This window comes from Sylvia atricapilla, chromosome 2 (genome assembly GCF_009819655.1).
Source record: "Sylvia atricapilla isolate bSylAtr1 chromosome 2, bSylAtr1.pri, whole genome shotgun sequence".
Lineage (NCBI taxonomy): Eukaryota > Metazoa > Chordata > Aves > Passeriformes > Sylviidae > Sylvia > Sylvia atricapilla.
The window spans coordinates 52,418,331-52,445,040 of NC_089141.1; the positions used below are offsets into that span (position 1 = coordinate 52,418,331).

The window sequence follows — 26,710 nt, forward strand, 5'->3', positions numbered from 1 at the left end:
TACAGTGCCACTAGATTTTGTATTGGTAACTTTAAATCATTTTCATATCCTCTGCAGTAACAGAGCGAACTTTGCTATCAAACTACGTTAAATCTTACTTTTACAACATTTTTAATAAAACCATTTTTTTGAAAATGGTTTGGCAGTGGTTCTTCAAGCATCTAAGATGCTTATCTGCGATACCACCGTGCTTGCCCAAGGCTCCAACACATTCAAAAGCCACACACCTGCACGCCCATCCCTTGCTCCATTTTAGAGCCACCTCCTGCATCTGCACTCCATGTCTCCTAATGTAGCTTGTTTCCCTCTTACCAACAAACCATGTGGTAAGGAATTCTGTGGTCCACCTGTCCCAAACACAATATGGCACTGAGATGAGGTACACTGGTTTTTTCAGGGATTTCTCTGTGCGTCACAAATGTGGAGAGGAGTGCAAAACCCAGTCATTTCTCTCCTGCTGCAGCAGGACTTGTCCAGCTCATTTTGTAGCACAAACACGGCTCTGCAGTACTGTTCTGTTTAATTCTGTCTCTGTTCAGGACTGTCTCACCAGATCCAACAGGCTTAGGTGTATTTTAACAATTCCTAGTGCCCAGAGAGGCAGTCTTGCATTCATAATGACTTTCAGAAACCTGAGTTTTGCTAACTCAGCACTGTGGAGGGGCACAGAAAGCACCAAGGAACTGTTGCTCTCATCAGCTGTATCTCTGCTGCAGATGGCATGGAGCAGGAACTCTTCCAGTACACTATGAACTTTGCTTGTGGATTAGAAGCAGGGAGGAGGAAGACCAGGAGAACAGAAATTACCTAGTAAATGTTTGTATACCTGTTCTTTGGACAAACAGTTCTAATTCTGTAAACTACAAAAGTGGCATTTAAATGTAAATTTTAAAAAATCATCAGGTGAAAGGCATTTTAGTTGAATGCAATTAGCACCACGGACTTGAAGGCTGTTCGCTGAGTAGTCATCCCTTCTAGTATATAAATCTCCAGGAACAAGATGTGTTGACAGTAGGAAAACTTTGCCTATAAGGTTTTTTTCCTGCACTTCTGAACTCCACAGTGACAGGAAATCTCTGCCTCCGGCATGCTTCCAGCTTCATAACCATAATCCCAGGTGAGTTCGGTTCCAGCTTTTACATGTCTAAGAAATAAAACACTCAGTCAATTTCCTTGAACTAAGTGAAACAGTACTGTGCTAACAATTTGTCACCAAAAACACACATGCAAACCCAAAAATTGTAGGGGGCAGGGAGCATCACACAGGCAGCTTTTTGGGAGAGAAACAAGGGATACAAGGAGTCGCTGGCACAGTCGTGCTGCTTTCCCCATGGAAATTGCTATGGAGATTGTAAATAGGGTTGCAGTCTAAACAATGTGCTCTAACTTAGAGGGAAAATCTGGGAAACAAAAATCAAACAAACGAAAACACCCCACTGAAACCAAAGCCAACCAAACAAAAAACCAAAAAATGCCAAAACAAAACCACACAACCCCCTCCCCCCAAAAAATAAAGAGGAAAACCATGTAAGTGATATATCTACATGAATAACACATTTTGTCTTTGTTTTTCCTATGTATGGTGCATCACTGAAGTTTGAACAAATCTCTAGATATGTTGTTGAAGACTGTCATCTTTGATCTAACAGGCTACCTTTTAATGCAATTACACTATGTGCAGAAAGTCCAAAACTCAGAATTAAGCACATGCTCCTCATGAACCAGCTGCTATGGTAGTACAATAGAAGAAATATCTAAGGTAGGAAATTCATTGTCCAAAATGAATGCCAAACTAAATACCTGAGACTATGATGCTGAGAGACAACTGATAGAAAATGTAATAAAATATGAATATTGTGATAAAGAGAGTAATTCTCTGATGTTTCTCACTGGATGTGGTATAGGGGACATCCAGTGAATTCCCAGGCAGCTGACTGACAACAAACAATGAGCATACAATTTTCATACAGCACATAATTGCAGCTGGGACCTGCTGACTTGAGATGTGCTAGAGGCTGTTCTAGAGGCCAGACGTAAACAAATAAAAAAGTGACTAGGCAACTTCATGGCAGGTACACAATTAAGCTCAATGATCCAGAAAAAGTCCTTAATTTAGAAAAGTTGTAAAAGGGCGATGCCCAGAAAATGGAAGAGCCAGTGAGGGGAACTCTCCTTCAACAATCTACTTCCCTAAGTGTCTTTGCTGGTCACTATTATCTCTCTCCAGTGGCCTCAATCCCCACTATGCTTCTTTACTGAGTACCTGAGCAAGAAAGATTCTAGTTAAAACAAAGTCTTTTTTTTGGATATATTTCAAAACACTGTCTTCATAGTTCTTGGAGACCTTCCAGTGCAATCTACAGCATCTGTGTCAGTATGGAGCAGAGTTGCAAGGCTCCATAGAAGATCAGTGCTCCCTGGAACTTTATTGTCGGCATGAAGTCTCTCCTCTCTGTTCTGTCCTCACCTAGTACTACTGCTGGCATGCATGTCAGCTAACTTTATTCATACAATTCATCTTTCCTCTCCTGAGTTGAGCTGCTGTCATATTGTGTCTCACTGGCACCAGTTCTCTGTACCTCTCTTTCTGTTAGACACTAAGGAAATATCTGGATCTTTTACTTTCAGAACAAATTTTCACCTCTGAGTATCCTATTGTCACATCCCCAGGACATGATGGGCAACACACAGTCGTGCTTGTCTTGACAGCTGTGGGGAAAAGGACTGAAGGCAGCTTGTTTGGCCCACAGTGTCTCAGCCTTAATATCCTGTGGGGTTCAATCCTGCTCTATAGGACACAGATCTAGTGGCCATTCCTTGAGACACAACAGTGTCTCAACAGTGGAATGAATGAGTCTTGGCTTTCTGAATGACCATGCTGAGTTAAACCTATTTCTCCACTGAAGATTATCACTGAAGTGTCCACATCAAAATTAACCTTCCCTACATTACATTTCAGTGCAAAACTGAAGCAAAACTCATTAGTGGTAACCCATAAGCTGTATTTCTTCTGTCTTTAGTGCACTGTAATAAGTCTCCTATAAGAAGGTTCGTGCTTTTATGGTCTAAGCATCTTCCCCTCAGTGTAATTATGCCCTAATAAGTAAGCACTGTTTTTTTCCTCTTAGTGTCTTCAATGAACAACATTAAACTTCCAGAAATTCACCTGTTTGTGAAGAATGCCACCCATGGAAAACTTCTGTTGTGAGTTTCTACAAACACACTTTGTGCAAAGAGATTTGGGCAGCAGCTGTGCTGTAAAACAGAAAATCTGAGTAAGAAACAGTCCAACACCACATCATTGGCTGAAAAATCTATTTTGAGTCAGATATCTGTCACCAGTAAAGGTAGTTTCTTCCCTTCTCCAGCCCACATGGAAAGTTTATCACCCAATGCCATTGGCAGGGCAGCAGTGCCAGGGAGCAAGCAATGGATTACATGACGGTGTATTGGCCAAGTACAGGATGTAAAAGGTCACTCAGGTGCATGTAGGAACATGTGAATGCTCATGGGAGCAGAAGGAAGGTTTCTGCAAGATGCACAACTAATATTACACCATATTACCTCTGCAAGGAAGAGCACCTTAAACATATGCAAGGGCTTTGCTCTAAGACATACTCACAACAATGAAGAGAAATAAATTATTTGCAGAGTACCTGTGGATGTGTCTATGAACCATTTGTCTTAGCTGGAGGTACCTGGCAATTGATTGCTATTTATTTCTTGGCAGGTCAAAACTGGGAGACTTAGTTACCAAATGTGTACACAGTCTGACACACCACGTTCTGAGCCTATGACTGAACAGTAGTGTGACCGAGGGTCACACGTGCGGCTGCTGTTAGGAGCACGAAAGGACGACGCAGGCCAGCAGGAGGTCAAGCAGGAAAGCTTCTACTTTATTTTTCTGACTTCATATATATACAAATTTACAGACAGGCCAAGATTGGCTACACAGGTAGCCACTTCTTCGACCTCATTGGTGACCATCACCATCAATCATCATTCTCCTCCTAGAGAGGAAGAATGTAAACAATTTTAATAATATACATAGTTTATTTGAAGCTGCGTGAGAACAAAATGCAAAAAGTGAAAAACAGGCAAACTTGAGGCAACACAGTAGGGAAGTTTTGTACAACACAACACGTGTCCTAAACCAGCACAAACCAGAATTTACAATGGTTGGGGAACAAAGTAAACAAAGCTGGGAGAAGGCCATGTGGCTCAACAAAATATGCTATTTGCTCTCTGAACCTCTGAAAAAGGCCATCATGAAAAAGATATCATTCATTACTGGGGAGTATGTCTCTCAGGAACCCAGTGGTGCCAAAAACTGCAGGTGGTACATAGCATTATCAGCTTATGGAGACACAAACAGTCTGCGTGACCCAACCCGCTGTCCTGTCACCTCTATGGTAGGTAGCACCACATGTGCCTCTCTTGTCATGCATCTACCATCCATACTGTTTATGTGCAAAAACTTTCTAGTTTAAGCTTAAATAAGTAAATTATGTATTTGCAGAGGCAACAAAGAGAAACCATGCAACTTAGTACTTACATTTAGAAAACGACCCACATTTCCTTCTTTTGTGGCATCCAGTACATAAATATTTTCTTCATTAGCATTCTTGGGAAGCATCCCATCATCATCAGACTCCTCACAAAGTGCATCTTGTTTTGGCTGCCTGCTATTTTCTTTACAGTCAGCTTTTAGGGGTGCATTGTTGGATGGCCTCACAACACATGTGTCATCCAGCACACTGAACTTGCCACAGTCAACACCCTGCAGTGACAGATTCTTTCTTTTGCATCCTGCACTCTCTACACCAGCAGAGTCAGTCTGTCCAATTTCCATCAAATGTTCTTTCTTCTGCCGCTGGGTGGATTCTGTCAATGGACATGTATGTTATTTCTCAATACCAGTTTAAGGCCTTTCCCTTGTTTGGCCCTGAACTCTTAGCCACCCACTTTTCCCACATCCTCCAAAATCTAAGAAGCTTCCTTGCTATCTGCAAGTCTGTAATACAACTTTTCCATGTCTCTCATCAATCCTCCCAAAAATGACTGTTTCCTGCTGTGATGCCTAAAGCACTTGCTCAAGGTGCCTCTGAGTGACCTAGTGTCTCACTCTTCTCAAATCCCATTCCAGACTGATTTCTCCCACATAGCATTTTTTATCATTCTCCACCTTAATTCCCAAGAGAATCACAAACTGTGATTAAGACAGAAGCAAGATGCATGTGCAAATAGAATCAGTTTCACATTGCCTCTCCAGCTTGAGGTCTCCCCACCCCAGTATTTTATCCTGCTCAATTTTTGTTGGCTGGAACAGGTACTGCGTGTGACACAGCAAGATCTGTGAGACTGACTTTCCCACAACAGCACAGTATTTGAGAAGCTGTTGTCTGGACAGTTCAACGTGTCTCAACAACTGCAGACAACAATGTTCTACTCTGAGAACTGGCCTGCCCACACTGTCTACAATAAACTGTATCACCTAATGGGACACAACTGTACGAAGCATGCAGCATGTAGAGCTCTGCAAACCTACTTTCTTTTCCTTTCTTTGTTCCACTGGTTAGTTTTGTTCTGCTTGGCTGATGAATCTGAGAACTTTCATCTTCATCTGAGTTGGCACTGTGCACCTGTGTATCAAATGAAAAGGCTGTGATGTGTTGTTGCTGCATGTAACTCTGGGCCAAGAGGGCACAGCAAGAGGCTTTTAGAATTCCAAGGCTGAAGTTTCAAAGCTGCTGTAATGCATAGCTGTGGCTGAATTTGAAAAGTTAATACATTTACTGCAGAACAAAATTTATCTTAATTTCAAATTATCCTTCATAATAACCAGGGAAGAGACCTCCACTCAATAAGACACGTAAATAAGTGCTTAAGTCCCAACCATTTCACCAAAATTGTGAGCTGCTGAGCCAAATCTCAAACACGCTTTTTACACAGTTTCAATGAAATGACCAGATAAGACAGAACTTCTCCTCTCCCATCACAAAAAGACAATTAGTTATGGGACCTCTAGGATGGACAGCGCTGCAAGATGTTTGCATGAAAATTCCATGGGCACTTCTTAAGGGCAATGAATCCAGTAAAACCTGCAGCATGTTTTCCTCCTTTGCACATGTTTGCAGGCATTCATGAAGGTCTCGAGTCACATTCAGGTCAGTTCTCCCAATTCTGCCACTGTATGAGAAAACTGCATAGACACTCTGAGATTCCTTTCGTGCACCACCACATCTTCTCCCTCTGCTATGCCATTCTTTGGGGAGATATCACAAAAATATTATCACTCTGACCCCTTAACCCTGTACACAAGGGCTTCAGGGGGGAGAACAATTACTTCAGGCTCTTGAGGAGTGTAAGTGAAGGGTGGAGAAGGGAAGGCCATGAAAGTAGATAGTGCTTGTCTGGGGGAACATGCTGAAGGACTGATAATGGAGAGGGAATGGGGTGCAGTTTCCAGCATGACAGCCTAGCTCACAGTGTGACACAATCTCATGAAGACATGAAGAAAGGTCATTAGAACTATCTAAACATACAAGACGAAAATGTCAAAATTAACATACATATTCAGCACAGTGAAAAATGAATCTCTTAAAGCCACTTATTACCATTTTTAGCTGGTGACTGTGAAAAACAAGTGTTTGACTTCCAGGCCTTCTCACAGGAGCATTACTTGAGTTCTTTAGATGAACCCTGTAGAGACAGGTCAAAAGGGAATGATAAAAGACAAACAGACCCATAAATAATTCTCACAACACACATTTCTCTAACGGTCTCTAGTTCCAGTCTCTTCCCTAGAAGGAACTACAGCAGTCTGCAGTCTGACCTCACCCCATGTTTTGCAAGTATTTTGCTTTTAAGAATTAAAAATCTAGGCTAGGTTCTCTATAATATTTGTAAGAAAGCAGTTGCTTAAACTTTTTTGAGAGATCAGCAGCTGCTTTTACATCCTTTTCCAGCTGTCATGCTGAGAACCAAACTGTCTGTTGCTTTACTATTATTATATCAGATTATCTCAAAATAGAGCACCTACAGAGTTTTGCCTTTCCCTGCCAATACTTTCAACAGCTTTGACAGTACAGCTTTCAACTAGGAAAACATATTCACTGCAAAAGTGAGGTGTTGTCAGACTCTTAACAGGAAAGATTAAGGTTTCTGGCAGGAAAGATTATGTTACAAACAACAAAAGGTTTAGAGACTGGGAGCAAAGGGCAGAGCAGCTGGTGGTTGATGTATTATCAAACCCTTCCATGTCATCTTCAAACCATTCAGAGTATTTTTAAACAATTTATCTTAAGTATATTTTATTAAGTCTTTCAAATTAGCATTACATCAATGCCCTGGACAGATCAAGTACACCCAAGAGATGAACTGAATTTCTAGAAAATGCCAAGTGGTACCTGTAAGTAAAATTAATATAGAGGGAAAACTCTGTCCCACTAAAAGAAATAATCAGGAATTTTAAAAGAAGTTCAGAAAGAAAAAACCCACCACCCTCATATGAGGACATGCTCTAAACTATGAAACAGAATTTCTAGATTAGCAGATATTACTTTCGTTGTGCTTAAGCTTACGTTGTTAAACTTACAGGGTTGATTTATCGTCATTATCCACAGTCTGAGACAAAGATTCCTGTTTCTCAAGAATGTCATTTTTGTCAGTCTGCACAAGTTCAATCACTGAGTCTGAACGATCAATGTCACGTTTTCTTTTTTTGGAAGAGAAGTCATGGCCTCTGTTATTCATTGCACTTTTCTCCTTCAGCTCTTGCTCAGAATCTCCCAATACTTCTCTGCTCATTAATCTGCCTGAAAGAAAAAGAAAAGTTTTCTTGTTTGTTTGTTTGTTTGTTTTAATGCTTGTTTGCAGAGTCACACTCACTATCACAGGTCAAACTTACATTAACAAATACAAGAGCATTACTTAGGAAAGCAAAATATGAATGCTGTCTATAATTCCATGATGTTAATATAGGCTGAAGTACAAACTGAATTAGACAAGGACAATGGCTTTAAATCAAAATAGAGTACATCTAGATTAGATATTAGTAAGAACTTCTTCACTGTGAAGGTGGGAGACACTGGCACAAGTTGCCCAGAGAAGCTGTGGAAGCCCCATCTCTGGAAGAGTTCAAGGTCATGTTGGGTGGGGTCCTGAGCCACCTGGTCTAGTGAAAAGTGTCCCTGCCCATGATGGGGATTAACTAGATGTTTTTTAAGGTCCCTTCCAACTCAAACCATTCTATGATTTTACTGGAGGAAAATTAGCCCTGGCAGAAGATGCAGAGGTTTGTGAGGGAAAAAAAATCAGCAGTCTGAGATTGGTTTTGCTCCGTATTGTTTTGTTTGTCTGTCATCATCTCATCAAATTTCATCATCTCTTCAAAGTTCTTCTGCCCGTTTGATCATATTGCAAGTTAAGATCACATTGACACACTTCTCTTCCAATCCTGACCTCAAAAATAAATCCAGGGCACACACCACATGGGAGAGGGAGAATTATGCTACATGTTTTCACAAGTCCCCTCCTGCTACCTGAGTAAGTACAAACAAATGTCCCCCTGTCGATGTCATCCAGGCAGCGAACTCCCCAGCCCTTCTTCTCTGTGTTGAAGACTTGCAGCCTGACTTGAATGCCATGCTGGACAACTCTGTTCTGACACATCAGCTTGTCACACCTGCACAATACACTACACTCATAAATCCTGTCAAGAAGAAGAAAAACAAAACACAATATAAATGGATGAATTACCATAACAAAGTTCTTATTATCAATTCCCCTTCTAAGCATCAACAAGGCACTGGACTGAAATATAAAGACTCTGGCTAAAACTGGTTGTGCAGCAATGCTCTGAAGCTTGTGACTTTCTTGTCTGCTGATTCAACTATTTTAAGAGTCTGTCTGCCAGATTTTGGTATAAGTATATGAGAAAAACTAATGCTATATTTTTTTTATAGGAGTAAATCACACAGAAACAGATATCTCTATGTAGCACCTAATTCTATAGTGGAACAGATTTTAGCAAGACAGCTTATGCCTGGATTTCACCGTAGCTGTCATGAATTTCAGGATTTAATGAAGTATTTCCAAAAGGACTCATAATTGTGGGGTTTTTTTGCATCTGTTTCTGGCTTCTCTGACAACTTTAATTCTGCATGTCAGCCAAAAACTAACATCAGACACATGACTGAAAGGGGCTCCTCAAGCCTGTAGATGCAAGCCCTCGGTTACTGCAGAAAGCTACCTTGCATAATTCCTCTCCTAGACACCTGAAGTAAATGGCATCTTCTCCAGGCCACTTATTAATCCACAGGAGCTGAATAAAGGAAAGGGCAAACACTTGAAGCATTGAGTGGCTTTGGAGATTCTTGAAAGAGTCATCCATAACCAAGTCTGGCAAAAGCAGCTGACTGATGTGTCTTTGGGATTCTGGTCACTCTTCACACTTCTCTTGGACCTTGACCTAAGCTGTGAAAACTGTAGGATCTGCAATACAAAAGTTTTATTTTTTCCTCCTATTACTCAAGGCACATTAATTATATTTATCATCCTGTTCTGTCACTAAAATTGTGACAAAAATGGAAGGTTTCAGTAATCCAAAAACTCCAGTTATTTTAATCCTGTGGCATCTAGACTGAACTATTAACTGCTGTTTCATTTGTATGCTCTTATTTTACTCCTGTAGTCTTTCTTACCCACTAGGAACAGGTCCCTCCAGTCTTTTGTAATGGTATCCAAGGGATCTTTTACTACTTGGAGACAGAGGAATTTTATTACAGCCTCTTGCTGTCAGCTGTAGGCATGCGCATTTTGACCTAAAAATAAAACATCTCAGAATGGATTTGAAGCTGAATAGATCAATGATAAATCTAGGTAATTTGAAATGCACTTGACTATATACACACATATCCATATATACACCTGTATCCCCCCTCCCTGTTCTTTTTACTCCACGAGGCTGTTTCAGGCACTTTTTTCCTTAGTCTCTTGGCTGGTTTCATGTGTGTTACAATAACCAACCAACCCTAACCCCATTCTTCTGCTGAGCTCCTTAAATGGCACATGCAAACAGCTGAAATACAACAGAAACTTATTATCAGCAGGACACTGTCAAATGGATCGAATAAATAAAAATCACCTCTTTGGCACAGCATCCCAGCCTGTTTAACCAACTACTCGGTTACCTTCCTCCCTCTTTAGCGCCCAAGATGTGAAGAATTTTACACTGTGGAAAATTCAAGCAGCAGTGCTTGTCTTCACAACTGGTTGTCAGAACAGCTTCAAGGAGTCAGTGATTGTGCAAATCCTAAACCCCAAAACTGCACATCAAAAGCACCTCAATTCTTGTGGGACTTCAGTGCAAAGAAGTGGCACCCTGTGTGCTTGCTGTTTCCCACCACTTAGCTGAAACTAAATTACTAAAATTAAGCTTCATTATACCAGGCTGTGATTTCCAGCTTTTGTTGGGTCATGAGCAACTATGTTGCACAGCAGCATATGCAGCTGCCCTGGCTGTCAGTAATACAAAAGGGATGCAACACCAAATAATGCCTACGGACAGAGATCAGACAGACACCCTTCAAGAAAGAAAACAAAAATACCACTAAACTTGCATATGGTAACTGTGGCAGGTTCCCACAGCGTCTGTAGCTCAGAGTTGCTGGGATTTAGAAAAAGATGACAATGAGCAAGAGTATTGGAACTGCTGAGACCACAAATGCATTCTGTAACCACTGAGTTTTGTAGTTTCTGTTTAGACAAGGGGAAGGACGAAATGTAGAAGTTGGGAATGGGAATGTTTCTTCATCTGCCCTCAATAATCCTCTAAGTTTCAAATTCTTGGATCCCTTGAGGCTATCCCACCCCATCTATCAGATGCCATTTTATAGTAGGAACTGCAGCAGAAATTGTCATGCAGGATCCTTTCCTGCCAGCCATGAAAACAAGCCTGCTTCTGCTGGCACAAGACTCCCTTCCCTACTCTTTTTCCAAAGCCAAACTATCTGCTTGTCAGCTCCACCTGGAAAAGAAGCACTGTCAGTTTGAGAAGAAAGGAAAAGGAACAAAATAATCGACCTGTTGATCACTTCCTTCCTTCCCAACAGAGGGTGGACCAGTAGGAGCACCCAAGTTCTGAAGAAGAGAAAGACACAATGGTGTCAGCCAACACAAAGCATGGCACAAGATATTCCAGCAGCGCTGGTCCTGTTTGGTGCTGTGCCTTCACACTCCATCACCCTGCTGTTGTGTCACCAGCCCGAGATGAGATCTTTCTACCTACCTATCAATGCAGCCATCTGTGCAGGCACAAGAATCAACAAACAGGCTGGAGAAATTGTTGAGATAATATCCACGTGGCCACGGTGACTTCCGATACTTGAAATAAGGCAACCTTGCGTGGTCGAGGTTGTTGCAGAAGGAGACAGGCACAGACTCGACTCCATTGCTAATATCGAACTCAAACACGAGGGGCTCGGGAGTCATGATGTTCCTGCTCAACAGCACATATGTGTTGAAGGAAAAGTGATCAGCAAATAAGAAATTGCACTCTGTTTCAAACAAGTAATTTAGCACATCTTGAAAGCTTCTCAGACTCCGACCGCAAGGAGCCTTGTAATTCACATCCAGTGACTTGGAAAGGTAGTCTGCTTTTGCATGGCGTCTTTGAAAGTCAAACAGGATTGGGATCTTCAGAGGATTTTCACCCTTGTAGGAGCCCACTGCTCTGTTGGCAAGACATGCTCTAGTGCACTTGTGGTTCTGATACTGCAGATTTAAAAGTGAACCTTGAATTTTGCTAGATGCTTCTTTACCTCCTGAGCAGGTTTTCTTCATGTCCTCTTTTTTGCTATTTGAAGTAAAAGAAGAAAAAAAAAAAAAAAAAAAAAAAAAAAAGGAAAAACAGCACCACCTTAGACAACCAGTGTTGTGTTCAGTTTTTCAGCCGTTCAATATCTGTAGCCCCATTGCTACAAGACCCAAGGTTTCACATGGTGAAACTGTCCTAACAACATATAAAGACATATTAAATTGCATTAAAAAAAAAAAAGCTTCTTCCCAGAACTTACATACTAAAACACAGCAAGTAAACTAAAAAAAAAGAAGGAACGATGTATTTACCCCCATCTTTCAAATCAGTACCTGAGGCTAGATACTAAACACAGAGACACTAAGTTACACACCTGTCAATCTGCACAGTAAGGAAAGCCTGAGAACTGATGCTTAGGTCCTAACCCTGATAACACTCATGAACATTTATTCACAACCTAAGGCCCTATTCTGCAGCGTTCTCATGTGGGAAATTAGACAAGTCTATCCAAAACCTTAGGTTTTCCACATAGGTCAAGTTAAAAACATTTTCACTTTGAAAACTCTCGAGATTCAAACTGAGTTTAAAACTCTGACTTTAGAAATACAAATTTGAGAATACTCTCTACTGCAGTAAAGAATATGTCAAATAAGGAACTGAAATGAAAGCACTGACCTGTCAGAAGCTTCTACAGTGTCTTCAGTGTTCTCATCTGGAAGAAGAGGCTGCAGTTTGGGTTTGGTTACCTGTGCACTATCTCCATTCAACTCATCGCTTACTGAAAAAAATTGAATGTCAGCAAACTTCATCAATCCAGATTTCAATTTATGATTGAATTTACTTAAGTTATGAAAGAAATAATTAACAAAACACATTACAACAAGGCATTGCTATGAACTACAGTGAATAAAAAGCTTGTTAGCAAGTGCCCTACTGAAAAATCTTCCCTGTGGTTTTCAAAGTGACCAGGAAGAACACACACGAAACACATTTACAGATCTCCCTTCATTGTTAGAGATAAAAGGATGCCAAGCTATGACAGCTTGTGGAGCCATGCACAGGATAACTGCTCACAGACAGCTCGGGTTCATAAGGACCAACTAGTTCAAACTCTCTTTCTGTGGTACAAGTATTATATATATACACACACAAACCACAAAAAATACAAACCTGGGTGAGAGTTCACAGTTCAGTACTTGAGGAAATAAATAATTAGGTTTGCCTCACTGTAATGCTAGTGGCATTCTCAGATCTATTTTATTGATTTCAAAGAAGGGAATTGAGCTTTCAGTGAGTAAAACAAGACAAATTAAATCCACGTACCAAACAAACACAATGGAAATGCACATACCATTTGCCAGGGTTAAGAGATCACCTAGATTAGCTTCATTCACCAGTGCCCAAGCCTGCCAGCATTCTAGGCAAAAAAACCCAAATCAAAACAGATACTAAGTTTCACTTAGGTATCGACAATAGGTAAAACAAGGTGTGAAATGCTCAGAAACAGACACTTGTTTCTTCTCACGGTGCTCGCCTAGACCATGGTAGGACTGATACTACTAGAAACACGTTGCACCACAGACCTTAGCAGACACATCTAGGAATTACAAAATTGTTACAGCTCACAGTAGTAGTTGTGAATCGGCACTGAATATCCCTCAGCTTTTGGCAAGCTGCTGGAATGTTTCCAAACACACATAAACTCGTGGCCCACAGTAGCAGTAATATATATAAAGACAATGTAGCGTAAGCTTCCACCTTTGTCATCAGACTGATCATCTTCAGGCTAGGAAGAGCTGGAACTTGGCAGACAAAATTAATGCTACTTCTAAATTGGTGGAAATGGCCTTCAGATAGAAAAATGGAAGAGATTTGTTCTGTCTCAACTTCTTACCCCATGCAATAAATATTACAGGCTAGCAGACAACTCTCAGCAAAATCCATGTTAATATTTTAGCTTGAAACCTTTACAGAACAAAGCACAGGAAAAAAATCAAATTGAACTTTATCACAGATTCATTGCGTCACCTGGGGATTCAAGTTCAACTTTTATCTCTGCACTGCTTTGATGTTTTGTCATAACAGTCAAGATGTGGGAGCTCAAGAACACAAAAAATTGCACTTCCAGTTTAAAGGAAGTATTATATATATAAGGAAGTATTATATATATATAACGCAGAGTTTGTGGCTATATTAATTTAAAAGCATTTTACACCACTGTATATTTTCTTGCACAACCCCCCCAGTAAGATCCATAATTACATTTATATAAATGACATAACAAAAAGAAGCAATTTTCTCAATTAAATAAACCACTAAAAGGAAATCTGTGTACTGCTCCAAGCTTATCAGAACCTTGTATGTGTTTTGATGTAGATAGAGGATGCTTATTTCCTTGAAAATCAGGAACAGTCTGAAATGCATTAATGTCACATTTTTCTACTATTGTTTCAAGTTATAATGGTGTCTCTGACAAAAAAAAAATACTGAGATGATTATTATCCCACCCCAAAACCACTCAATGCACTGAGATCAGCTGGAAAGGCATAAACTTCTGATGATAAACAAAACACAAGGCACTGCAGATATTTCATTACTTCTCAAGAATGAATATTTCAGTTCTGTGTGCTTAAGAGCCATGGATTGTTTGAAAAAGTATACAGGCAAAACAAGAAAATAGCCAACTGTACCTGAAATTACTTTTCTTTTTTAAAAAAGAAAAGACTTTTTTAAAAAGTGTTTAAAACGACCAACTCCTAAATTATTAAAATTCAGAGACATCTGGATTATGGCAGATATCACACAGACCTACACAATACAGGCCACAGGTACCCTGCAGCCCAGTTTAACCTCTACAAGGATTTCAAACCTTGGTTTGTTGCAGTTCCATTCTTGATCTTTTCCTTCAGCAATGACAGCACATTTTGCACCTGCTCAAATATGACATCCACTCTTCTACCTCCCAATTGTGTCCAAAACATCTTCACATCACCTGAAATGCAAATTACCATTTACAGCTCCTGAGAAGTCTAAAAACATGTCTAACTCCTAGTGGACTATTCAAAGGCTCACACTCATTTCATTTGGAGGCATTTCTGAAAAAAATAACAATCAGTACAGCATGATACATTAAACCTCCAGAAGTCTATTCCTAAACCTAATCAAGAAAGTGAAACACAAGTCAAGTGATGAACTGGAGTGGCTTCCAGTGGTGCACAGTGCTCCTTCAAGCAACTTTTTAAGCAGGTCACAAAGGGAGCTGTGGAAGCCTTTCTTCAAACACCAACAAAGGAGTATCACTAAAAATTAATCACTGAAACTCACAAAAGTGACACCGGAGACTATTTTCAACAGAATGAACTGAATATCTTACCTGACAAAAGACACTGGGATATTTTTTTTTATAGCTGTAACCTCTCTTAGGCTATCCTGTTCCATCATTACTTTTGCTATGTTTTGAAGGGAAAAATTGTTCAAAATATTTTCAGATAAAAGCAGTTGAATTTTGTTCAACAAGTGGTATCAGTTGAAGTAATTAACACACCCCATGCCTCATTCCTCCACTAGAAATATTTATAAAGAACATTTTGTTTAAAGAAATATTTTTTAAGCTACTGATTTAGAACTTCTCCTCTTCCAAAGGTATGTACCTTTGAGGTGCTAAGCCCATTCATGAAGGCTCTTGTTAAAACTTTAGCTGTGCATCTTTGTCAAGGACTGTGAAAAAGAAATATGTTAGTATGTCAAAAGATGATAGCAGAAGAAAGAACCAGTTCTTTCTCAGTTAATGTTGCTCTTCTTCAATGACCAAGCATAAAAGCAGAAGCAAATCTGTTTTGCTACTCCATTTCTAGAGGTGGAGTCCACTGTCACCACACTAGGTTTGCATTCCACTTTCAGACAGCAAATCTCTGCTGGCAAATGTGCTGGGGTGACACCTTCCCAGTAATCAAGAAATACTGCATTCTTGTAAGCATCATAAAAAAAATATTACTTCATTTTTCGACTTGGTAGAGAATGATTTGCTGCCCAGGGTACCAGAAACCCAGTGATGCTATGGCAGTGTGGCATCATAACAGCAGTGAAAGAAGTAACAATCTTTTGTCACCACAACCCCTGCTGCTCATGTCGCCAGCAGCTAAAGGCATAATACTTAATTTCAACAGGCAAGGATAAAAGTACTTTGTCTTGTGAAATAGCTTGATTTGGCAATAACTCTCAACAAAATTTAATGATTTTTTTATATCACAGATTTTTTTAAACATGTAGAAAAGTTACAGTCCCATTACAGAAAAAGTCACAACAATTTTTGGAAATCCACACTACTGGTCCAAGGGACGCCACTTGCCTTGAGCCATTCCCACTCTTTTGCTGTGCATGACAGTATCACAAATTTAAAACAATAAAAAATATATTTGATATTTGTGTTTAAATAAAAATTTAAAAATACATTCAATTAACAATATCCCTTTAGAAATTCAAGTAGTAAGTTTCTCCATTGCAGATTAAAACTGCTGTCCTTATTCATGATGTGTTTTCAGATATTTCCATACATTTACTACTTCTGGATAGCACTGGTGGATGGATTACTTTCAGAGGACGGGTGACAGAACAGTTTCTTGTTTCTGAGTCCTCAACTACAGTAATGTGTAGGCAACTGGGAAATAAAACACTCACATTAGAAATGCCTCTTGAATTCTCATGCTGAAGTGCTCCAAACAAAAGCATTTGTTTTGCACGGAGAAGCAGATTGCATTCGAAGTTTATAGTATAATTTTCATTTCAAAAAAGACAGATGTCCACACCACTAATCTCACCACTAAATGCTGCTATCACCACTCGCAGGGCCAGAAGGATAGGGAATGAGCAGACACCAGATACATCTACCTTGTCAGCATTCAGAACCATCCCTCCAGCTGATGGATCAGGTGTGCACTGGCATCTGGCTGGAGGGATTTTCTTTTCCCTTTATAGAATCCTTGTGACCACATATCTATATTTTTTAATCCCCAGGACCGTGCAGGGGAATGATGCTAGCGCAAGATACAAGCAGCCAAGATCAGGGCTACTCCAGCTACCTGATAAACAACCTGGGTGTGCGTTTCCTTAGTGCTGCTGACAAACCTCTTATACCATAAAAGGCAAGGCTACTGTCTTCCAGTTGTAATATTCATATCAGAAGCAGTGCCAAATATATGCTCCTTTCCTCTTTCCCTCCATAAATCCGAATTATACTACCTTCAGTGCTCTCCTCCCTGGAACTGGTAAGATTCTCCTCTTCAAAGAAGTCACACAGCACTGCAAGAGGTGCAGAATGAACAAGTAAGTAAGAGATTGAGTGAGAAATTAAAAACAGTTGTAGCTACTCAGCTTTCCAAAAGCTATACAAGTAAATACTACAGTGGGTATCAGGAGCACTGTATGAGAATACACTGTGTTGAAATAGTCATTCTGCTTTCAAACAGTCATCCCACACCTTGTCAAGATCTAGCTGAGGAACATTCAAACAAGCAACGTGAGGAAATTTTTTTACTTAGGTCATTTCTTACCGCCCTTCAAGCATGAAGCTGTCACAAGATGACCCAAACTTTCCAGCACATTCAGATGAGCCTACCCAACACCCCCCCATCCATTGACTCACAGTTTTCCTTTTTTTTTTTTTAACCTAAACTGATATGCCCAGTACAGAAATACTACAATTAAATTAACTTATTTAGGGGAAAAAAATGAAAGCTTTTTTTCGGTAAATAAATTACTGAATCTGTTTCTTGACAAATGCAAGACACCCTTCACTGCAAGAATACTAAGGAGAAGTAAGACAGCACTCTTCAACCAAATTGAAGATTCCAAATTTTTATTTTCATGAATCACGGAATCAAATAGGTTGGAAAAGATCTCTGAGACCATCCAGTCCAACCTGTGAGCTAACTCCAAGATGCCAACTAGATCACGGCACTGAGTGCCACATCCAGTCTTTCCTTAAACACTTGCACGGACAGTAAGTCCACCACCTCCGTGGGCAGCCCATAATGGCACAGACAACGTAAAACATGCCTTATTTACATTAGCTACTTCATCTTTTCTACGCTGTAAGTGAAAAAAAGAAATCAACCCCAAACCTTTCCATTTATTCTGGATACTTCATTTAGTAGAACGGGAAAATAGGTTAAGACAGTTGACTCCTAAAAATGTTTTTGACAAGACTAATGGATGTCCAAAACATGCATATGCATATACATATACATATGCATATACATATGCATATACTGTTTTTTTTAAGGCTTACTTCTTTTCTCTTCCATCCTTCGGGGATGCTGCTCGGAGAGCTGTCACCGGCGCTGGGGTGGCGCCGAGCCGGGCTCAGGTCGGGGTCTCGCTGCGCTCCGGCACGGCCGCAGGGCCCGCGCCGAGGGCCGGCGGGCAGGGGCCGGGCCGCCTGTCGGGCTGGGGGGCTGGCATGGGGCGTGCCTGCGGTCAGGGGTCCGGCCCCAGGTCACTCCCGCACCCCTCGGGGCCTCGTCCCGGCCCCGCCGGCTGCTGCTCCTTCTGCTTCTCCCCTCCTCCTCCCGCTCCTTCCCCTGCAACGCTGCACCCTCGCTGCCGACCGCCAGGGGGAGCAATCCCGCCGGGGAGCACGAGAGACTGCATGTGGGCGGCCCCGCGCCCGTGAGGGGGCGGGGCCGTGCGTGCACCGCCTTTCCCTCTCTCTCCATTGGCTGCAGCGGCAGGAGGGGCGGCGGCACTGGCCAATGGAGAAGCAGGGAGGGCGGGGAGGGGGCGGGGCCGTGCGGCGGCGGAGAGGCTGCGCAGGCGGGGCGGGGGCACAGCCGAGGGACTGGAGGTGCGTCCGCCATCTTGGAGGGGGCGGGTCGCGGGGGGCGGGCTGTCCCCGCGGCTGTGGGGGCGCCGGCGCCATCTTGGGGCCGGGAGGAGAGCGGGGAAAGGGGGGGGTGCGCGCGCTGTCTCTTCATTAGTGTATCGTAAATTAGAGCGGTTCGTACGTGAACGAGTTGCGTAACTTCCCTGCTGGCCTCTGCTCTTCTTCCTTGCTGCCTGCCGTATGACGCGCTAAATGATGGCTGCCCTTTTCTCTTCGAAGTGTGAAAATAAAGTTTTATATCTCACTTCAAAATTTTCATCTGCGTTGCGTTTGCGAGTGTTGGTGTTGTGGCTATGTAAAGACGTTTTTCGGAGGAGCAAAAACATAACCCCACTCTTAAAAAGCAGAGAGGGTGCTTTTTTTTGCTTTTTTGTCGCTTCTTTTTTGCCACCACTTTAAAACTGTAGCGATAACATGATATGCTTAAATAGTTGGGAAAATATTCCCAGTCTTGTAGATATTGCCAGTCTTGTGGCGGGGGGTAGAAATGTAATTATTCTGGGGACGGGAATGCTGTGTTTACTTGACTTGGAGCTCTCATCTGACCCGAGATCCTCCAGAAGATTTTTATGTCCAGCATCTGCTTTGTACTTCTGTAAAACCTTTTAAATGTTTACACAGACGTGTCTACATCTGTGGCTGAAGTTCAGCCCATGAGAACTGCCCGGCTCCCCAGACAGGAATGAGACAACTCACAGCAACATTGCTGACAGGAGGGTGGCTCACTCCTGCTGTACTGACAAATCTCTCAATTAAAAAAAAAATTAAAAATTATATATAGTTTATTATGTTTTAAAAGGAGATAGTTCTCCCTTGTAATTGTTAATTTTATAATTAAATTTTCTTGCTCTTGGAATATTCTGCATTATGATGTGATGCTGATTAATTTCGCTTTGCTGAATTATTAATACATGTGCTTGTGAATACTGAATGTTAGGATACACTTATGGTTTTACAATTGTATATACGGAATAAACCAAATACAGAGAAGATGAAGCCCAGTGCTGGAAGAATCTGAAAGAACATGACTGCCTGCCTTGGACAAATTTTGAATTTATGAATATATTAGTACTAATAGATTTTGCTTGCTATTTGAAGCAAAAAGAATGGGAAATACATCTTTCTTAAAACAAAGTTAATGACTTAGGACAAAATTAATGAGACACTTTTGAAACATGCCTGAGTTTCCTTCATTATGCTTTTAGCCTGGAACTGTAAGATGGGCTTTCTGCAACTTAGCAGCAAATTCTGCCAGTGAACCAGTAAGCTCAGTTCTTCCCAAACTTGTTAGGTGGCAGAAGCTCACAGGCGATGCTGATCTGACGTCCTAGCAACCTGCCTGCAGCTCTCCTCCAGCAGCAGCGTGAGCTTCCTGGGGCTCTGCAGTGTGGACCGGGACTGACTACCTGTACCCAGAGGTGAGAGCAGCACTCCCATGTGCCGACACGTTTGCTGGGGTGGCAGCAAAAGGACTGACTGTCCTGATGAATGGGGCTGTTGACTGAGTTGCTGAATTAAGCTTTCATTACATAGTTCCGGTCATATGTAGAGAGTTAAAATGAACAATTGCATAGACAGAGTGCCAGTAGCTCCTTGGAGTGGGAGGAGGTCCCAAAAAACTTCATCTGGTCCCAAAGGAATTAATCTAGTTTTCTTCTCCAGGGATGATTTTTTCATCTTGAATGCAGTGGGGATTTGGGTTGTTCCTCATATGACCAGATAGGTTGAGGTAGAGACACACCAGTCAAACTCCAGCAAACAGAAAGCAGTCAAAACCATACACTTTGAAAAGTCATGGGCATTCAGAAAATGTTGTGGTTTTTTTTTAACTCTGAAAGAGCTTTTTGTTCTTTTCTGATGGGCTTGGCACTTTTCTTTTCTTGACTCTTCTTAAAGTATGGTTATGTCCATTGAATACTTCTGCCAGTTCCTGCTCTGTCACATCCTCCTGGTTATCCTTGGTGATTTAACTTGCTTCCTTACTCCCTTGCTTCACTCCTTGCAGTGAGTGTCTGCACTTCATTCTTTCAAAATGCAACTTTAACATAATCTTCTCTTTTATTACATGGATTATTAGTTTGTGTGGTTTTTATGTCATCTCTTGTTATTCACATGTCTGTCTTCAGTAAGGTAACACAACAGAGTACAGGCAATTCTATGCAGATCACAGATCTTTCCTACTTTACAAATTGATTACTTACAAAATGGTTTTAGTGAGGCAGCCTTTGGTTTATCTTAGAAATTTTGCTGTAACACATCATTATCTATGAAGACACAGGCTAATATTCCTTGTAGGTATGTTGCTCACTAATAGGACAATTCTCAGACTTTACAGGGCCTCAATATGTTTTGTTACTATGTTTTGTAATCCTTTTGCTATAGTAGATATGGTAGAAGATTATTAGATATTATTTTTTCCCAGGTACTAAATGAAAGAAAGAGGAGATTATGGGTCTCTGAGAAACCTGTAAATTAATTTTGTTCTACCTCTGGTGTAAGCATGTTTGCATTCTTGGTAACTGAAAGTCTAACAAATTGTCTGTTTGAGAAGTGGAGGTTCTAAAATCATAGGCCGTTATAGTCCTAAGGGAATCTTAAAACACAGGCAGAGGCTGGCTAGGAAAAGGAAAGGAAAAATTTGTGTCACTGTTTTAACAATAGACTTCTTTCATGTGGAGGACCTAGATGTCTGTTAATTACTAACTGGCTTGAGTGTTTTGGAATCTGGCCCAACATGCTGAAACTCTTAACCATCCACTGGCTGGCATTTTCTTCAAGGTCTGCATTTGGAAACTGGTAATGCAATGGATTTCATCTTTACTGACTGTTTACGTAGTAGAGACATTTTAAATTTCAGCCGTATTTCTGTCTTACAGTCTCGGTGTTTGTTGCCAGCAAAGACTTCAAGCAGCTGTGTGAGCACAGAGAGCAAGGACTGGTTTGGATGTTAGATAATGTAGGACCAAGCTGAGCAGCATGTGTTGCCTTTGCTGTGGCACAGCCCCACCACACTGATTAAGACCTAAAACTCTGCCCTCTAATTTTGGGTGACGTGAATGAATTAACAAGATCTGAAAACCTATGATTACAAGTGCACTTGAAAGGGCCTGAGATCTCTGGAAACCAGGCAGTAAATGTGTATGATGAAAGGAATCCAAAATAAATGGATGCCTAAAACCCTTTTTATCTTCATTTTTTCATGTGAACACAGCAATATATTTATCTGAAATAAATTTTCACTGGTACTTTCTAAAGAAAGAAATGTGGTTGTAAAGCGTTCTGACCCTTTTGATGGCTCTTTGTGGGTTTGCCTGAAGGGTAAAATATGCACACAAACTATTTTCATTAAATGAACACATAGCAGACGTTAAGCAATCTGCAAGAATTAATGAATTTGTGGTGTTCCCACTCTGAAGAGATAATCTATGGGGACCCCTACAACTTCATTCTGATTTGCCTTTTAACTTTTAAATCCAAGTGTGGAGGCAGCTGTCTTTGTGGTGCCAGCTGATAGAAGGTTGATGGGCTGGTGCTGGTCTTGGTAGCTGCTGTGCAAAGGTCAGAGAGGCAGTGCCTGGTGTAGAATTGGACTTGAGCTAATAAAAGCCATCAAAAGGAGGCATAGGACAACAACCTGAAGTCATTATTGTGTGTGGTGAAATAACCACTTGCAAATAAAACTGAAACCTGTAAGAGTACTAAAGGGAATTTGACTAAAACCTTAGAACACAGGGTAGATACGTGTTGTGGTGTGGAGGCTCAACAATGGAGCTCTTCATAAGAATATTCTGGGCTAAGCAGTCCTTAGTCACAGCTTCCTGTGGGAAATTAATTTAGTTGAAGAAAATTCTAATTTTTTAGTTGACTTTTTTCCTTGATCCATTTTAATGTACTGCATCAGCACTTGGTTTTACTTAACTCAGTAGAGCTGTGGAACCAGCAGTAAGGTGTGAAAAACACGAGGAGCAAGAATGGGAGAGAGTACTTCATATTAATATTTATTTCATTTGGGATTGTTTTTAAGCATTTTGAAGGGTCAGGGAAGCCACAGTCCCCTCAACATTTAAAACTGACACTGTCAAAGAAAGAACAGTCCAGATGTCCCTGTGCTTCTTGGACTGCCCTATTCCTTTTTGGCATTACTTAGGGGACTGGTTGGGGTTTAAAAAAAACCCCAACAAACAAAAATCCCCCCAGATAACAAAACAAACAACCCCCAAACAAACAAACAAAACAAAACAAAACACAAAAAAACCCCCACAAAACCAAAAAAACAAACCAAGCCAACAAAGAAACCAAAAAACCAACCAACCAAAAAACCTAAACAAAAACAAACAAACAAAGCAAACCCACAAAAACTTATTTGGCTCTGCTATTTTTATCTGAATAACTTTTCCCATCTAATTTGCTGTACAGCCACTTGGTATTTGTGCTTTTCTCAGGGAGTTGGAGGTGGCCTGGGTGCAAAATGAGCATCTGGAAATCAATGGATTGCTTTTTAATTTTATTGTTGTGTAATTTATCTCAGTTTAAAGTGTGTGAGCCAACTAATTCTATAGTATGAGCAAAGTGATGGTATGAGCAGGATATTTATATCTAGGTAATTTTAGATGGCCTTATCACACAGCAGAACCTGGACCTCTCTGTGTTCTCAGCTGTGCTGGATCAAAAATCTTCTCCTGCTTTTTACAGACATGGAGACAAATGGGTTTCTCTCATGAATGCTTGCCTTTAACTTTGTTATTACCTTTTTTCCCTGTAAAATTCTTAAATGACCGAAGAAGCTGCTTTGAAAATACAATGAACCGAATACAATGAACCAAAGGTGCTGTGTTGAAAATATGTTTGACATTCTTTCACTAGGTGAACTGTGGGCCCAAATCTTTGAAACCCTTTCTTCTTAAGAAAAAAACCCAACATTATTTTACGAAGTGTTACCCAAGTGACTCCAGTGTATGGATTTGGCATTCCTCTCACAGAAGTGGATACATATGCTATTTGTTACAAAGTAATCACACTTTAGATTGCATTCAGGCTGGCATAAAAAAAAAAAAAAAAAAAAAAAAAAAAAAAAAGGTTTTAATAAGATTAAATGCTTCTAGACACATAAATTTTATGTGCATTAAAAAAAAAAGTCCACCATACACTGTTTATCATAGTGAAATGTGTTGGATTGATTTCTGTCAAGTTCATGATGAACCAGTTACTTCAGAAGTGTTTGGTAGCATGATTTGCCTTCACTTAAAGCAAAGGATCATTTTTAAGAATGAAATTATTTTGTTAACAAATTCATAGCAAGTTGTTACAAACCTTGCATTAACAGATCAAGATGTGTGGTTGCAACCTGGTTGTAGAAATCAGGAAAAAGGGACAGGATATTTTTTTTAAACTGTTTTTGCTGCATCATGTTGTAGAAATATTTTTAAATTGCACCCCTCTCCCTCCCCCCCCCCCCCCCCCCCCCCCCCCCAAGAAAATGTTCATTATTGGGTGGATTTTTTTTCCTTTTGTTCTTTTAATATTGTCCATATTGATAAAGGTAGTTCAAAAAATTTCACACAATTTGCATTTAGTAAGTCCTCCACACTTCTCACTTCTCCAAAAGCTGCACTTTTAGGGGAGGTAAGAGGGGTTTGTTTTTTTTCTGGCTATTAAATTTTCATGCTGCCCAGCAGGCTGATGCACCTCCCTCTGTGGTCATGTCATTCCTCCTGATGCAAGGGAGGTGATGGCAGTAAGGGCTAGAATTCTCATTTTGACACTTAAGCAATGTGTCCTTAGAGCAACTTGATAAACTGTGAAACAACATTTTAAAAATATTTTATAATATGATTTAAAAACACCCCTTCTGATATCACAGTAATATTTCTACGTTGTTTTTCCTGCTGCAAGAGTCAATAATTAAGATGGAAGAAAGTAATGCTGCATAACTGGATTTTGAAATGTAGGGACAGTTGTGTGACAGCAATTGGATCTTTGGGTGGTCTTTCTTAAGGATCCTCTGTCAATGTAGCACAAAGGCACTTGTACAAATTTATACATAGGAATTTATTGCAGCAAAAATACAGTTTGTTTGCTCTTAAGTGTGGGAAGGAAGTTGTCTGCGGCTTTTTAAGTCAAGGCGCTGGAGACTGCTGAATATGGAGAGATTAATGTTATGTGGGAAGGGTTCACTTCCAGCAGCTGTAGTGTCCTGAGCATTCAGCTCTTTGTTTTGCCCATTTTCATATGTAAGCAGGGAGGCACAGCTGTATCAGCTTTCCCTCTTCAAGTGTACCTTTTAATTGTGTACTCTCACTTTCTGCAGTTCACTGGCAGTCAGACAGCTCTCTTTCACTTCTTCAAATAATTATTTTGGACTACCAGTTCATGATGATCATTCACTACCTGTTACTTTTGGCTACAAGAGAACCTGTCTGCAATAAATGATTTATTTGCTGTTAGAAGTAAGCACCAAATTGAACCTTGTAGAGTGGATGCAGGACTGTATGCTGGTTGTAGTCCTCTGTAAGGACAAATATTGTGTGTAGCATATAATCCCTGGGAAAAGTCTGTGGGGGGTGGGGGGAGGGGTATTATCTTTTGGTTTTTTTTTACAAATTGTTTAAGTAAGCGATCCAAATAAGGCTGAACCTTCTAAATCAAAGCTTATTACTTAGAAATTGTGTTGACCATTGGTCCTACTTCTTATCTGCAGACCATTAAGAGGTCTTGTCTTTTACATTACAATCCATGTTTAGGTCCGTAGCTGCTTGCAACATCTGTACTGCTCTGTTTGCAAGGATCACACAGAGCCTTGGGCAAAATATGGGAGTAAAAGATGAAGTGTTTTAGGTTGAAGGCAGTTTAAATGAGGACAGGTTTGAATGTACTCTGAGGTCAAGCTGGCTTGGTGCTCTTTAGGTTGTGTGTGGTTTGGAAAAGGTTTTCCCTTCAAGAAAGCATGTGGGGAGGTACAGTCCCCTACAGTTCTTCCATGTGCCACCCTTTTGTCAGGGAAGAGAAGATTCTAGCAGATTTGCTGACACATCCTTACGCTATTCTGGTTTCTTGGGTAGAAGTTAAATGCTAGTTTAAAATGCACAGAGATGTTATCCATTGTTTTTCCTCCCTTGCTGAACTCCCTCCACACTGTAAACTAAGTGTCTCCTCACCAGGGTTCCTAAGTCTCAGCACAGGTCATCAGGCCATGGGAGAAGACTGCTGCAAAAACTTGAGGGACTCAGCAAATCTCCTCTGTGCGATGTGATGAGCTGCTATATCACTGATTCACTTCCATCCCTGCCTACAAGAGTGTCTCCCAAAGCTGGGGAGCAGCTGAGGATGTGGGAACACATGGTCTGGAATAGATACAAATACAAAAAGAGGGTTTCAGCAAAGGAAGAGTCACATCTTGATTTAGAAATGGTTCCAAGGCAGCAGCCGATATATATAGGAATAAGTACAAGTAAGTTTTATAAAGATGATTACAGAAAGCTCACTAGATTTTCTTTAGGATTTAAGGCTAATAAGAAGTTTAAAAATGCCAGGAGGAAAAAGAACAGTGACATTTGTCTGATGACTGTGCTAAAGTTGTCAACAATGATGCTGAAAATATAGAATTGTTCCATATTTCTGCAGTGAGAATGAAGATGAATATTACAAATAATCATATCTGTAAACAAATTCATCATATTCCATCAGCAAATAAAGACTGAAAGAACACTTGAAAATTCATGGAGACAGATTTTTTTTGTATGTCTAATGTAAAACTCCAAAACTTTAAGGATTGTGATGAAGCAAAATATTCAACATGATTAATAGAAAACATATTATAAAATGTCTTGTATTTATATTAGATTATGGGTTTGATGTGTTTTGGCTAATAAACTCAATCTTGAAAATATTGCTCTCAATAAGAATATTTAAACTGATACATGATTTTTGATGTTCAGTCACTGGATATTTGTTTGCAAAAAAAAAAAAAAAAATCCCCAAATGAACACACAGTTGCAAGAAAATGCACAATCCTT

General features: G+C 40.4%; 2 protein-coding genes across 7 annotated transcripts in view; one reads left to right on the forward strand and one right to left on the reverse strand.

Moving 5' to 3' along the window:
* On the reverse strand, window positions 1-18,445 carry SETDB2 (SET domain bifurcated histone lysine methyltransferase 2). 3 transcript variants are annotated; one of them, XM_066313267.1, is made up of 14 exons: window positions 18,105-18,445; window positions 17,057-17,116; window positions 14,688-14,810; window positions 13,170-13,235; window positions 12,494-12,596; window positions 11,291-11,857; window positions 9,705-9,824; window positions 8,544-8,713; window positions 7,598-7,817; window positions 6,618-6,702; window positions 5,549-5,642; window positions 4,556-4,884; window positions 3,167-3,255; window positions 1-1,144 (listed from the first exon to the last, which is right to left on the reverse strand). In XM_066313267.1, the coding sequence occupies exons 1-14, from the start codon at window positions 18,118-18,120 to the stop codon at window positions 1,027-1,029; spliced, it is 2,160 nt and encodes a 719-aa protein (XP_066169364.1). In that variant the 5' UTR covers window positions 18,121-18,445; the 3' UTR covers window positions 1-1,026. The 3 variants fall into 3 exon arrangements, with proteins under 3 accessions (XP_066169364.1, XP_066169365.1, XP_066169366.1); XM_066313268.1 differs by lacking the exon at window positions 17,057-17,116; XM_066313269.1 differs by lacking the exons at window positions 17,057-17,116; window positions 18,105-18,445 and adding an exon at window positions 15,469-15,702.
* Window positions 18,446-18,603: 158 nt separating this feature from the next.
* The window catches only part of CAB39L (calcium binding protein 39 like), a 61,333-nt gene continuing 53,226 nt past the window's right edge, over window positions 18,604-26,710 (forward strand). For 2 of the 4 annotated variants that reach the window (XM_066313256.1, XM_066313260.1), the window contains exons 1-2: window positions 18,604-18,659; window positions 19,990-20,116. The gene's annotated coding sequence lies outside the window, so the exon portion shown is untranslated. Of the gene's footprint in view, window positions 18,660-18,699; window positions 18,769-19,903; window positions 20,117-26,710 lie in introns of those variants that run through there. The other 2 variants (XM_066313257.1, XM_066313258.1) reach the window with 2 other exon arrangements.

Excerpts from the sequence above, each read along its gene's own strand:
- SETDB2 (XM_066313267.1), bottom strand. Across the intron at positions 6,703-7,597 it reads AATGACGATAAATCAACCCT|GGTTCATCTAAAGAACTCAA; the intron begins GTAAGTTTAACA and ends CTGTCTCTACAG. Across the intron at positions 3,256-4,555 it reads ATGTGGGTCGTTTTCTAAAT|CACAGCTGCTGCCCAAATCT; the intron begins GTAAGTACTAAG and ends TCTGTTTTACAG.